This window comes from Glycine max, chromosome 18 (genome assembly GCF_000004515.6).
Source record: "Glycine max cultivar Williams 82 chromosome 18, Glycine_max_v4.0, whole genome shotgun sequence".
NCBI classification, from domain to species: Eukaryota; Viridiplantae; Streptophyta; class Magnoliopsida; order Fabales; family Fabaceae; genus Glycine; species Glycine max.
In genome coordinates, this window is record NC_038254.2 from 56,054,895 (window position 1) to 56,069,831 (window position 14,937).

At 31.9% G+C, this 14,937-nt stretch overlaps 2 protein-coding genes across 4 annotated transcripts; one reads left to right on the top strand and one right to left on the bottom strand.

Moving 5' to 3' along the window:
- The first annotated feature begins 1,933 nt into the window (after positions 1-1,933).
- Positions 1,934-6,319, top strand: LOC100793714 (phosphatidylinositol 4-kinase gamma 7). 2 transcript variants are annotated; one of them, XM_041012198.1, is made up of 3 exons: positions 1,934-2,113; positions 2,312-2,399; positions 3,771-6,319. In XM_041012198.1, the coding sequence occupies exon 3, from the start codon at positions 4,017-4,019 to the stop codon at positions 5,931-5,933; it is 1,917 nt and encodes a 638-aa protein (XP_040868132.1). In that variant the 5' UTR covers positions 1,934-2,113; positions 2,312-2,399; positions 3,771-4,016; the 3' UTR covers positions 5,934-6,319. The 2 variants fall into 2 exon arrangements, with proteins under 2 accessions (XP_040868132.1, XP_014626424.1); XM_014770938.3 differs by lacking the exons at positions 1,934-2,113; positions 2,312-2,399 and adding an exon at positions 2,772-3,511.
- A 523-nt stretch (positions 6,320-6,842) lies between these two features.
- LOC100794239 (calcium/calmodulin-regulated receptor-like kinase 2) lies at positions 6,843-11,742 on the bottom strand. 2 transcript variants are annotated; one of them, XM_003552572.5, is made up of 8 exons: positions 11,420-11,742; positions 10,682-11,074; positions 10,193-10,346; positions 9,546-9,672; positions 9,177-9,259; positions 9,032-9,103; positions 7,428-7,631; positions 6,843-7,311 (listed from the first exon to the last, which is right to left on the bottom strand). In XM_003552572.5, the coding sequence occupies exons 2-8, from the start codon at positions 11,005-11,007 to the stop codon at positions 7,009-7,011; spliced, it is 1,269 nt and encodes a 422-aa protein (XP_003552620.1). In that variant the 5' UTR covers positions 11,008-11,074; positions 11,420-11,742; the 3' UTR covers positions 6,843-7,008. The 2 variants fall into 2 exon arrangements, with proteins under 2 accessions (XP_003552620.1, XP_040868133.1); XM_041012199.1 differs by having other exon boundaries at positions 10,682-11,183; positions 11,420-11,699.
- Positions 11,743-14,937: the final 3,195 nt, after the last annotated feature.

Here is a 14,937-nt window from a genome sequence, read left to right on the forward strand (position 1 = left end):
ACAATAATTTTAAAAAGTGATGACAAAATTGTGGTTGATTAACAATTGGTTTTAAATGCTATATGATGTTATGATTGTACACAACACTTAGACAACGCCTTAAAGATAATCATAAATATTTTTGGAGCTAATAATGATTTAATTAGTCCTTAAAAAATTATCAAATTTTAATTTTAATTCTCATGTCATGGGGGTGAGGAGATAAAGAAAAAGTGATAGATGAAAATTGTACAATATTAAGTACTAAAAATCTTGATCATCAATGTCTCTGATGACATCATTCGCAAAGACTTTGATGCATGTTGAAGTAAATTAAAAAAAGAAAAATATTTGACAAAGTCAATATTAATCATATACTTGTTGATGAGTCCCTTTTATATAGGTTTGGAGAGAGAAAAGTCATTAGAATTGTTAGGTTATCACATGGCTTGCATTTGAGTGTCAGGTTATTTGGTTCCACAGTAGGATTAACTATTGTTGGATTGAGTAAAGATTGGGATTTATCCTATGATTGTTTGTAAGTTTGTATTACCAAGGCACCAGATTATAAGTCTATAGGTCAAAATGACCTACAAAATAATTGCCTTCAAGTTGAGATTGGTTTAACAAAGTAATGGCAGCTTAGATGTCTAAAACTTAAAAACTGATATACAGAATAGTTAATCCCAAGTCGGCATTCCTTTAGCAGAAGCAATTCTGACTTAGAAGTCTAAAGGTTAAAAAATCTCCACATCATTTATCTCCAAATTAAATTGGCGTTGCTTCTTTGATGTAATAGAATATCAAATAATTTTATATTAATCTAAATTTTGTATATATAATCTAAAGCTGAGCGTAATAAGTTATCGAAAAAATAAGTTGAGTGTTACACCGATTAAAAATAAAAAATTGGTATCCTCACTTACATACATCATAAAAACTTGGAACCCCATGTAACAGAGTGTGCAATTACTTTTGAAGTGTTAAATGACTCCAAAGAATAAGAAAATGAAGGGTATTAATTGCGATTGGCTATGATTTTGAGGGGCTTTGAATATAATTTTAGCAAGGAAATTGCTTAATGGTACGAAAGATGCCATGCACGAAAATATAAAAACTTAAATCAACGGCTTTTCCTTATTTTTCTCAAATCTATCTTTTATCTTTTTTTCTTCTAATCAATCATTAACCAATCAAATTCATAGAATATTATGCATTCCGTACTGTATATCATTACTGTTTTTGCAACTATAAAGATAAATGAAGGAAAAAATGTCCTAAAGAAAAGTGTACACTAAAAAGTTACTATTCCCTCAACTATCCATTTCTTTTATTTTATTTTGTTTTAATTTTTAAAAAAAGATGGCCGATAGATATAAATAAGTGTCATGTGAGTTATCTTTTATACTAGCTGATTTAGAGGTAATTTTAGAATAGTTAAATGGCAAAATATTTTCAAAAAAACATGTATAGAAAATATGGATATTTCTTTTATAATCAGTATAGGCAATAATAATAATGATAATAATATATTGCTATAAATATTAAAATTAAAAATAATGATGTGTGAACATCAAACAGGCTAGTTAACACGCTATTTTACCACATTATATTTAGGTGCATGATTGTCCATCAAACAATAAACATTATTCTATTTTTCTAATAATAAAGATTAAGCTGATGGTAGATACAAAGTACAAACTGCAATCTACATTGGATTTTCAACGACCACAACAAAAAGAATAAGGTTATTATGATCAATTATCATGCTAAACTATCTTAAAGATGAGATCACATATCCATTTGAAGTACTGCCACGTGCCTCATGGTGGGCCCACTTGACCCCACGTGTCTAAACTTTGTGCATGCAGTGTGCTGTTTCATTAAATAAAAAATATTAAACTGTTACAAAAAAATAGTAATAAGAAAAAGGAGTTATTAGTTTTTTTATTTAATGAAAATCAGTTAAAGCATAGACCGTACTATCTCGTTATCAAGAAAACGATAAATCCTGCGGCGGGACAGTACCAACTGACGCACATCATTCCCTCTCTCTTCGGATCTCACAGCCGCCGCTCACGGCGGTGCCGCCGTTGCACTCGCCGCTGCTCTCTCTTCGATCTCCCCCTCGCCGGTGACTATTTCTTCCTTTTAAATTCTTTTCCTTGTGGTTTTTAGATTATACGTCTAATCAAGTTTCTGAACCGTATCGTTTTCTGTTTTTTTAGGAATCGAATGGTTTGAATTTTTTCTTTCATTCTCGTTTTCTTTTTCTTCGAAATTAAAATTAAAGATTGGTTTATAATTTTCGTCGTTGCTGTTGTTGATGTAGATACTGAGAAGGTAAAGTCCTTAACGATGGTCGAAGTCTCTGGTAGTAAGACTTGTGGCACTTTGGCTCTTTCTGGAGGTTGATGAAGGCGAGAATCTTATCCGATTTTATTTGTTTGTTCGTTAATTTTAAAATCTGTGTAACGAATAGATTTTTTTTAAAAAAATGTCTAAAATCTATTACGCATGTGGATCTTTAAGCATTTTAATCATTTTATAGTATTTTTACCATATGCTTCTTTAATCACAATTTATCGTGTAATAAATTACAAATTAATAATAATAACGATAATTTAATTCTAATACTTTACTATTGATTATTGAAAAGATCTGTACGTTGTCAACTATCCTACTAATGATTTTAAAATCAATCATCATAAAAGCCAACAAATTTATTGTTATGTAAAAATATGTGATTGGATGATAATATGAAAACTTTGTTGTCACTTTCTAGTTAAATTCATAATAAGATATGTGAATTCTTACTTTTTGTGTCCTCTAATTTGTGCAGTGGCAAGAAAAAAATGTGTTTTCTCTTAGAATATGAGACTGTCATGTTTCTAAACAGAAGGAGGATCCATATCCATTGTTCTCATAGTTTCGTTCACACATGGCCATGCCAATTCTCATGATACAGTCAGATTTTACACATCAATTTAGGTTGTGGACTTCAGTCATGAGATAGAATATGCATGGAGTGACTTTAGTGCCAGGTTTATGGTCGGTTTGTTTTAAATATAATATAGTGGTGGACGGTTTGTCTTTAGTTGAGTGAGTGGTTAGGGAAGTTAGAGCTTAGAACTTCTTAATTAATTAAGCTTTTCAAAGATGTTTCAAATAGTCCTTTCTTGTGGGGGCCACTTCATATGAGGAAATGCAAGCCAGAATAAGTTATATTTTTTTTGATTCTGTTGAGATTAGGTTGAGCAAGGGAAATGAAAGAAAAATAAACTCCTTTGAAAGATCGTACTTTCCTCTTTCCAGTGAATGGTCCTAATTTGATTATCCACTTGTGATTACTCATATAAAGATCAATTGCCTCTTTCTTTTCATCAAGCACCAACTACCCTGGTGCTTACTGTCACTGTTGGACACTGAATTCTTTGGTTGGGAGTAGCCAAATTTAGATGTCATTATATTGCACTGATGGAGGTGATCTACATCTGCCAAATTTAGATGTCATTATATTTCACTGATGGAGGTGAAATACGTCAGCTTCTTTTAATCTTTTTCTTTGGATTACTATGATTGATTTGATACCTCTGATCCTTCAATAACTAATAAAAAATCCATTGTTAAATTCATCAGATTGTTCATTAAGGATAAAGTTTAACATCCTTTCTTGTGCTTGACTGAAAATTAATATTTGGAAAATGAATTTGACTTCATTTGTTATCATCTTTGGTAATATATCCGTATGGTGATTTTATTTTTCATTTTCTATCATCTTGTATTATCAGGTGACATCTCCAATGTAGCGGTTTCGTTGAGTGAAATCTGTGTTGAAGAGTAAGCTGTTGTCATGTGAGAACTTTGTAAGAGTTTTTTTGATTTTACAGAATTTACTATGATTGTTTATGGAAAAAACTCTTCTCTGCAACATCAAGTGCTGGCATTCGACATTGGTGTTTGCTTGACAGAGAAACTCTCTGCCACTGCCACCTTCGCTGCTGGCATTCAAGTTTGCCTCTTCTGTTTTTCCTTACATGTATCCTGATTTGGACACCTGTTTACATGATGAGATGGCGGTTACAACCTTTAAAGTACCTCCTAGTGAGTGTTGTGGGAATAAGAAAATGGAAAGAAAGCCTTCTGGGAGGAGACGTGTATTTGTTCAGACTGAAACTGGGTGCGTTTTGGGAATGGAATTAGATAGAAGTGACAATGCCCATACCGTGAAAAGGAAATTGCAGGTTGCCTTCAATGTCCCAACTGAGGCAAGCTCGCTTATATGTGGGGACATGGTCTTGAAGAATGACCTAAGTGTGGTTAGAAATGATTCTCCACTTCTACTCACTAGGACCTTTTTACATAGGAGTTCATCTACCCCATGCCTTTCACCTACTGGCAGGGATCTTCAGCAGAGGGATCAGAGTGGACCAATTGAGGTTATAGGTTGCTCAGATATGTTTTCAGGAACCAAACAGCTGGTTGAGGATATTATGAAGGCAATAAAAGTTGGCATTGAACCAATCCCCATTCAAAGTGGATTAGGAGGTGCATATTATTTTAGGAACAGCAATGGTGAAAATGCTGCTATTGTGAAACCAACTGATGAGGAGCCTTATGCACCAAACAATCCTAAAGGTTTTGTTGGCAAAGCCCTTGGACAACCAGGACTGAAACGTTCAGTGAGGGTTGGGGAGACAGGTTTCAGAGAAGTTGCAGCTTACCTTCTTGACCATGATCATTTTGCCAATGTGCCCTCTACTGCCCTTGTAAAGGTCACACATTCTATTTTTAATATTAATGACAGGGTCAATGGTAGTATGCATCATAACAAAAAGCAAATAAGCAAGATTGCATCACTGCAGCAGTTCATTCCTCATGATTTTGATGCAAGTGATCATGGAACTTCTAGTTTCTCTGTTGCTGCTGTTCATAGGATTGGGATTTTGGATGTACGAATTTTAAACACAGACAGACATGCAGGAAATCTTCTGGTCAGGAAGCTTGAAGAGTTTGGAAAGTTTGACCAAGTGGAGCTTTTTCCCATTGATCATGGTCTTTGTCTCCCTGAAACTTTGGAAGATCCTTATTTTGAATGGATCCATTGGCCTCAAGCATCAATTCCTTTCTCAGATGATGAGCTCGACTATATATATCGTCTAGACCCATTTCGTGATTCAGAAATGCTTAGAATGGAGCTTCCCATGATTCGAGAAGCATGCTTGCGGGTTTTGGTTCTCTGCACTATCTTCCTCAAGGAATCCGCAGCTTTTGGTCTTTGCCTAGCAGAGATTGGTGACATGATGAGTAGGGAATTTCAGGGTCTCGATGAAGAGCCAAGTGAGCTTGAGCTTATCTGTATTGAAGCAAAGAAACTGTTAGATCAGGAAGAATTATTTTCCTTTGAAGCTGAGGTAGGAGACAAAGATGTGACTCAGTTTCAGTTAGATTGTGAGGATCAGGATTTGGATTTCACTACAAACATAGAAGAGAAACTGACTGTAATGCCACCATTTCAAGTTGGAGCAAGAAATGGAAACATTAGAAACACACTTTCTAGACTAGAGGAAAGCATGATGGAGGACGAGGCTGAGAGTGAAGGGGAGTTACCCGTAGGTGGTGGTGAATACAATGGTCCTGTGTTAAATGGGGTGCCTAATGTTTCAAAGCTTTCTGTGTCTCTGCAAAACACGAGAACTAGTGAAAAAAGTTGGCAGCAGATGGGTGTAAAGCAAAAGAGTGACTTTTTGGCTGGGACATCATCTGGAAACACAACTGTGAATGAGTTACCTGCAAGCTCAAGTTTCGTGAAGCTAACAGATATGGATGAAGAGAGGTGGAATCAGTTTCTTGAGAATTTCCAAAGGTTGTTGATCCCAGATTTTGTTAATTACAAACGAGGAAATGTGAGCAAGAAGCAGAGGCAGAGGCTTGGAACTTCATGCCAGTTTTAGGGGGACCATAAATGAAATGTGAAGTGAACCAATAAATATTAGAGGCTTGTACAATGTGTCATACGGCACACATGGAACTATATATAAATAAATAAATACAGAGGCTTTATATTCGCAACACTGAGGAGGAGGGAGTATTCAGGAGTAAATAGTAAATGAAGATTATCAGGTAGTAAGGTCTTGCATCAGCAAATAGAGGGAGAGCTTATTCACCAGTAGAAGTGAAGACTATGTCCTGATTTACTCCTTTTAATTTTACTCGCTTTATGTTCACTGGTTAGTATGTTGAATAATTCAGAGTAGATGCCAAAATAAATTTGTATATACCTATGTTTTCCTGAAGATATAAATAATACTTGTAGTGTGGTTTGTTTGTCGCCTTTAAATTCTTCTGTTTTTATCTTTTGGTGAATTTCCATTCAATCCTTGTATATACCGGCAATCTATTTGTTGTCCAAATCATTCCCTTGTTTGGAAAAAAGTAGGATAGAAGAGAAAATGAGTAGAAAAGGAAGTTTTTGGGTTCTTTAGATTAAAAGAAATTAGAAATAAAAATTAAGAGAAAGAAAAATTGACTTTTCCTTTTACTTGATAGAGAAAATATAATCATATTAAAAGGCATTTGAAATTTACATAATATAATAAAATAAAAGTAAGGACATTTTAATCATTTTCTTTAAAGCTTTCGTCTCGATTATTTTATTTTTAAATCGAAGAGTTATTTTTATGTGAAAGTTACATTTTTCTTCTTCTTTATCTTCACCTCTTTACACAAGTAAAAAGGAAACCTTTTCCTTCAATCATCCATATTATCTTCATTTGTTCCACATAAAGTGTACATTTATTGGTATAAATGGTTGGTGGTCATGCATAGAATTTATTTGTGTTGTTTAGCTACAAAAACTCACAAGACAGAATTGATCATTCATGTTTCAGAGTAGCATGGGATCTGCCCTTATCTGTACATCTTGACTCACATTTTACAGCTAGTGACATCGATGGTTTTTTCTACAAACTTCCTTGGTTACCAAAGGACTACCGAAAAAAAAAATCGCCCCAAAACATGTGAATGAGTTCACCCCATTTCCCTGTGGTTCATGGTGGTTATTTTACTTAATTCAACCTGTTGCTCCTCTATTTGACTCACACTTCGGGAGAAGTTGCTGCTTGCAAATGACATGGTGTCTTCTTTCATGAGGCGTCTTTGCTTAATCCTCAATATACCCTGCGAAACCTCACCAATGGAGGGGCGTTTCCTAGGTGATTTGTGCAAACATTTGTGTGCAATTTTAGCAAGCTGTCTCACTTCTTCAAGATTGCATTTTCCCACAAGTTGCTTGTCAAGAATTCCATCTACACCATCATAATCCATTGCAGCCTTGCAGTAAATGAAAAATAAAGATGTGAAGAAGAAATCATCAGTCTAAAGATTTACTACACTAGAACTGAGAACTCAAGACGAAGTAGTTCCTTTCCAAAGCAAAAATAACTTACAAGATGGATATATTCCATCAAATTTTGATGTGGGTGGATGGCAGTGATCAGCTCAAAAATTATTATACCAAAACTGTAAATGTCACTCTTCACTGTGAACTTGCTTGAGGAAATGTATGCAGGGTCCATGTACCCATATGTACCTTTAAGGCCAGAATTACGGCCATCAAAGACCTCTTCCTTTGAGAGCCCAAAATCAGAAACCTACAAAATCAGTAATTCAGGAGATAATCAATACCAAACAAGAAAAGGAAGATAATTTACACTTGTCATTATGTTAATACTCCAGGATAGAAGGAAAAATTTGCTTTAGAATTCAGTCGCTGTTGGGCAAATTCCAACATTGAAATTGTTCAATTCAATTCCATTTCCATGTTGTTGAGATATGTAGCATAATTAGGGATATGTTGTCCAAATGTAATTAAGGAAATTCTAATCTCTTTCCATTATTTCTATATGTAGATTGATTTTAGTCCTTGATTCTAATTCCTAAATTTATGGAATTGATTCTCTCAATCTAGTGTACAAATACAATGTTATTATTATGAAATAAATAAATCATTCTTTAGTCTCAACATGGTATTAGAGCAGTACCATCCCCAAAGATTTGTTGGTTATTATTTCCCTGTTACGTTCCTAAAGATAATGGTTTTATTTGTTTGGTGTGTCTCCTCCAACATGTTTTCCCTGTTTGGATTTTTAGTTGCATCCTTAGTTTTGCTTTGTTTCTAATTGGCAGCTTCACCCTTCTTTCTCTTAGACGATTGTGTTTGGTTTGTTGTGCCCCTCTTTGTTGTGTTTCGTGACTGCGGTTGTGCTCAGTTTGCTGTGACCCTCTTCTAGTTTGGATGCTGCACTTGGAATGTTGCATTTCCCTTCTTATTTGTCAACTGCATTTGGTTAACTGCGCTCCTCTTCTAGTTTAGCGACCGAGCTTGCATCCCTCTTGTTTGGCGGCTGCGCATGTTTTGTTGTGTCCCTTTTCTTGTTTGGCAGCTTCCCTTGATTTGTTAGGGCCCTCTTGTTGGATGACTGTGCTTAGTTTGCCGCACCCCTCTTCTTGTTTGGCGGCTGCAGTTGGTTTGCTTTTCCCCTCTTCTAGTTCAGTAGCTGTGATTAGTTTGTTGCGCCCCTCTCTTCTTACTTGAAAGTTGCTATTGGTTTGTTACACCTCTCTTCTTGTTTGACTACTCTATGTTTGGTTTGTTGCAACCATCTTCTTGTTTGGGGTTTGTTGTACTCATCTTCTTGTTTGGTGGCTATGCTTGGTTTCTTGGGCCAACTCTAGTTGTTTTGTGGTTGTGCTTAGAATCTAGACTGATTTTACCCCAACCTAGTTTAGGATTTGTTTGTTTTCATAAAAAAAAGGATTTAATTATAACACGCTTAAAGCTTAATAAGCTTCAGCCTTCATTTTGAATGAGTGTTGAGATAGTGAAGGAAATATCATTGAGATATTTGGTATAATTAGGGAATACTGTCCATTCATGTAATTAAGGAAATTCCGGAAATGATTATAGTGTTTGAGTTGATACCATATCAAAACCTTAGAAAATGAATAAAAGAAACTGTCTATCAAAAAGCGATAGTAGGAAAAGGCTTACCTTAGCTCTCATTGAGTGATCAAGCAATATATTAGCAGATTTCAAATCACGATGAACAACGGGTGGGACTGCCTGTTCCATGCATATTCATGTTAACCAAGGACACTTTCATATAGAATAAGAGAAAATATAAGATTAAATATACCCCTTCATGAAGGTATTCTATTCCGTGTGAAATATCAACAGCAATTTGCAGCCTTTCATCCCAACTCAGTTCCTTTTCTTCACCTACATGCATGCACAACACCAACTATTCTCAATAGATATTAAAGACAGCTTTATGTATAAGATTAAAGGGTTAAAACTTCAAATATAAAGAAAAATTCCTTTGCCGTGTCTCATACAGGGAAAAGGTGAAAAATACATTACATATACTAATAATTGTGGACTACTAAAAACAAGTAAAAGAAAGCAAGATCTTCCAGTCTCTTTGGTGAGATTATCATGCAAGTCTTGATATATAACTATCACATAAAAAAAATCCTAAGAGGAACGTGAAAGATCTTCTGCTTACCATATAAAAGGTTTTCTAAACTTCCATTACTCATGAACTCGTAAACCAGCATAAACTGTCCTTTATCTATGCAGTATCCTAACAAATTTACAAGATTCCGATGATGCAGTCTTCCAAGCAGAAGCACCTGGATCAACATCTCATTAAAAACAGTGGAAATAAGTGGTGATTAATGTTAAATTCATGGAGTAATACTTGGAGTGGCTCCAATAAGAACCAATATCATTACGTTAAGTGAAACCCAGTAGAAATAAGTGGTATCCCCATCATTTTAATTAATTATATCATCTGGCAAATAAAGGAACTTATTGCCTCAGTAAGATTTTATGTGCCAATGATGATGACCATATGCCCAATGCAAATATAAACTCAAATAAATTTTCAGGCCATTTTTAGGAATGTATGTTTCAAAACAGAGTTCAAAACTTCAAATCAACCAGCACACCATACCATACCTTCCGGGAAATGACTAAAGTTGGGTTAAACTATGAACATCAGACTATTTAATGTATATGGTATATAAATCACAAGTGAAGTTCCAAAAGAAAAGAAAAGTTCCGCATCCCACAAACCTTGTATTAAAGTAATCCTTTGTGAAGATCTTTTCTGTAACCCAAAAAACAAAGTAAAAAGTTCTTAGCATATACCTCTGTTTGAAATTCTTTCTCCCCTTGTTTGGAATTGGGTCCAAGCATCTTCACAGCTACCACCTCTCCTGTAGGCATCATGGCTTTATAAACTGTGCCAAAGGATCCTTCTCCCAATGTATTTGTGAAGTTTTGTGTAGCCTTTTGAATTTCTCTATAACATGTAAAATGTCAGATAGCCCATTGCAAATATTGATGTCCTTGGATGCTTCTTTTTTTTTATCTAAGAAATCCCAAATCCTATTTTCTCTTTTTTCTTCCAAACTAACATGCAATGTAAATAAAGTTTTGCAAGGTGGTTGCTCTTACATACAATGGAATTTCATCATAAAAGGACATCAGAAACATCCCATTTCCACAAATCAAGTAATCAACACTTTCTTAATGCAGCAAGTATAAGGTTTAAATCCTAATAGTAGCTATCCAAAAACAAAACATTTTAGAAGAAAGAAAGAAAGAGCAGGGTTCATGCTCAAGAGAGAAATGTACTTATATGAGTACTTCAGAATGCCTGATACTGAAGCAAAACCATCTTTATTCTGATGACTCCACCAAGTTGAATGCGAGCTTTTGTGAGGATTTGGTGACCTTGAAGTGGCTATGGAACTGGTGAGAGAAGCACTAAAGTCAATGCTAGTTTCTAATCCATTTGTTCGTATAGGGATAGTTGTTAAACTAGGCTCGTTCGCAGATCGGCTAAGATGAGCTCGCTTTTTGTAGCACCTTATGCCAACATATATGAGATAAGCTATCAAAACTCCAAGGGCCACCCCAACAGAGACACAAATGATAACTAAATCAGCTTGATCAACCATCACTTGACCTCTCTTGATACTCAAACAACTCAATCATCTTGCACAAGACTCTCTCTAGAGAGGTTCACTGCCAAAAAATTAACACAATTTAAACTTTTAAAGCTAATTCAACACTCTATCCAGCTAGAACTGACACCAATTCAACACTTTATCCACAACCAACTTGAAAGATGAATCTAAACAAAATTACAAAATTACAAATCAATATACAATATTGAAACATCAAATTATTCAACAATCATTAGCATACCAATAATAAGTCATTTTACTCTTATAAACAACGGAAATAAAATTGTCCACCAAATAAACCCCCATCACCCATAAAACTCAAAAACCCACGAACCAAAATTCAAAAACAACAATAAAAAACTTTTTCAACTCGGACAGCAAAATCAGGAAAGAAATTAAGAACCTTGTGATTCAGAAAACTGCCCCCACTTTTGGTAGTTGTGCTTATTAAGAATGAGGTAGCCAGAAGAAGAAGAAGAAGAGAAAAAGAAAGTGTAAATGGAAATGAATACTGAAAAAAATGGAAGAGGTCTGAGTTGGAGGCTTCTTCATGCTTTGAAGCGGAAACGAAAGAAAAAGGAAAACGCGGATTAATTTGATGGGTCTTTCCCCAAACACAGCGACTGCGCCTTCATTTTTCAATTAAAGAAAAAGAAAGGCATGTCAATCCAATAATTGCCCAATTTCTGTTCATAAATTATTACATCTCTTCAATAGTTTTAATCCTAATTGTGCATCCATTTTCGTAATTTCTTCGTTTTGAATCAGATTAATTTTAACAGTTTACTAGAAAATATCTCAGCGTAAACCGTAATAAAATGGTTAATGATCTATCATCATTCATACTTATTATTTGTCACAAAGATTCATGGTTATTATATTTTTATTTTTATGTTTTATTTTCTTCTTAATATGTTAAATATTCATTTTTATTTTTAAAAAATGTCACATTTTTTTAACATTCTAAAATTAAATTTTATTTTTTCATTCTTTGGAAATTAATTTACTAGCATCTCACACTATTAAAAATGATTTTTTTTTAAAAAAGCATTCCAATAACTTGGTCAAGTCAACACGTAAATATTAAAAGATTATCAAAAGCGACAAAGTCATAGAGTATAATTTTTGTTAAAAGATCAAATTGACTAATTTTTTAATCTTGTTAATAGCATATGTTTTTGGGTGCTTAAAATATATTCAGTCGAGAATTAAAAGATTAATTTTTAAAATATGAAGATTTATTTAAAGAATTTCAACAAATATTTTATATATACATTAATTTGAGAAACAAAATCCTCACCATATACACGTCGGTATATTTTAAAGACTAAGTTTTCAATAATTTGACAAGACTAAGAAAACTAAAATTCAATCTATTATAATTTTCTGTTTTTATTTATAATATCATGCTTATTTAATTCATAACAAATATAAATACTAATTTAAAATAAAAATAATAAGATAATTATATTATTCATCATCTTTTTTACGTTTTTATATAATTTATATAATAAATATTTTTTTTCTTGGTCAATAACATTAATTAAAAAGACCCTTATTTCATTTCCATCCTCCCCATTCAAACAAGCACGAGGTTATATAATTCATTCATGAAGCCCGTAATATTACGTGCCTCTTTTATTTATTTATTTGCTGTGGGACCCGTTTCATGTAAACGAAATATCGTGTGCATTTATTCTTTGTGCTAATTTATGCATGCATTGCAATTAGCAACTACTTTTTGTTTAGTATTTTAATAAATGTTTATTTCTTCCATTTCAACGTACTTTGATATGAAACGAACAGTGATTTAAGTAAGGAGATGCTACATCTTCCTATAAATTTGTCTATTTTTCTAAAAAGAATTTATTAAATAAAAATAAATATTTTAATATGTTAAAAATATAAAATGTATTTAATACAAACTATATAAAAGAAGTAGGATAATTAATATATAAGAATAATTATTGCAAGAGAAGTTAGAATTATTCTTTAAATAAATAAGTTTGTGAGATTTCTACAAAACAAGTTTTTAGGTCGCTAACCATACACAGTTTCTCTTAATCCTCTGCTGTAACTTTTCTGTTTTGTTGAGGAGTGATTTGGTGACGGATGATCAATTTCGTAATTTTGCCATCGATTCTCTTCATAGTTAATTATACAAATTAAAATTTTCCTTACATAAAAAACTTAAATATTTCTAAATTTTATTTTTGATAATATAAAGCAATTTTACTTATATACCATCATCATCCAATCATAATTTATCATATGATAGATTTATTAATTTTTTATGATAATTACTTTAAAAAATTTGTTAATGGTGTAAAAATATTTTATATTATCAAATCTATCATTAAACTCATTAAAAATATATATATATATACTAATAGTGTAATATATTTTTATATCATCATTTAATTTCAATTTATCGTATATGATAAGATTATTGACTTATGATAATTATTTTAAAAATTATATTAATAGTAATTTATAATTATAAGATAGTGTATAAGTGTTTTACATTATTAATATATGATCATTAAACTTTTATATTAATAGTAAAAAAAAGTTTATATTTGTGTTTAAGATTAAAAAAATGATAGGAAAGATATATTTTATTAAAATCATTTATAAATTTTATGTATATTATAATATATAATTATATAATAAACGTAAATTCATAAAAAAAATTATTTAATTGCTATTTTTAATTAAATTAAAATAATTATTTTAACAAGTGTAAACGTGGCGATTAATTTTTTTCTATTAAAGTGTAACTATTTTTATAATAAATAAATAAATAGAAACATATACAATAAGTATTATGTGTATTAGATGTATATTTTTAAATATAAGTATAATAAGAACAATTAAATTTAATAGAAATTGAAAATTTTTATGAATAAAATATTACTTTTCTGGTAGTAAAGGTTAAATTAAAATTACATGTACTTGAAAATTTTAATTTATTTGTTTTAAAAGCATTTCCATTAATAAAAGTTCATTTAATTTTAAATATGAGGTGCATATTAGCAAAACATTTTTTAATACATTTTGAATTATTAATTAAAATTTATTAAAAACTACAAAACAATAAATAAGATCCACATCAAATAAAAAATATAGCTAGTAAAATTTAGTAAATAAAAGTTTTTGCGATGCAAGAGCTCAGGTTGAGTTTTTAAATCTTAATACTAATTAATTTTTATTCTAATTGCAAAATATAACTAAAGTTTTTTTATTTATTCACGATTTCAACAAAGATTAATCATGACTTTCAGCGACATCTATTTTGTACTATAATCGATAACAAAAAAATTCTTTCTTTTTTTTTACCACATCTCATTTTAAATATTTCTCTATCTAAATCTTACAATAACTCTCATTTTAACTTAATTTTTTTAAGTTTTTAAAGCAATTTTGATATAGTTACTTATATATAAGCAACTTCCATATAAAAATCAATTCTATAAAAACTCATTTACTCAAATGGTACTCTCTTAAGTTGTTTATCATTAAGAATCAATTGAACACTCTAATATATTAAATGGAGTTTGATAAAGGGTTTCTTGGTAGCATTTCTGTTTAAACATTAAAGGAAGAAAAATTAAGAAAGTTACAATTAATCTTCTTTAAAACTGCTTACTTTGCATTTGATAGCAACAGTAAAATGGGAACTTTGTCAAAGGAGCAAACTTGGACGCCAAAGCTGGTGATTGGTGAAGAAATTAAGGCTTTTACGGTGGAAGATGTTGGTTATAGCTTTGCCTACAATTTCGATATATAATATTGCGAGACTTAAGAGTTTAAAGAATATAGATCAAAGATGTGATAAAATGAATTGTTCGGTTGAGATGAAAATTCAAGAAAGAAATAAAATGAAAGATACCATATTCTCCTCCACTTTGGGCGTGAGGG

What these genes read in the sequence shown, in the direction of transcription:
- LOC100793714 (XM_041012198.1), top strand. Translation starts at nt 4,017, where the DNA reads ATGTATCCTGATTTGGACACCTGTTTACATGATGAGATGGCGGTTACA.
- LOC100794239 (XM_003552572.5), bottom strand. Translation starts at nt 11,007, where the DNA reads ATGGTTGATCAAGCTGATTTAGTTATCATTTGTGTCTCTGTTGGGGTG. An exon ending in ATTCTGAAGTACTCATATAA is followed by an intron (nt 10,347 to 10,681) that starts GTACATTTCTCT and finishes TACATGTTATAG; the next exon opens with AGAAATTCAAAAGGCTACAC. An exon ending in TTTAGAAAACCTTTTATATG is followed by an intron (nt 9,260 to 9,545) that starts GTAAGCAGAAGA and finishes GCATGCATGTAG; the next exon opens with GTGAAGAAAAGGAACTGAGT.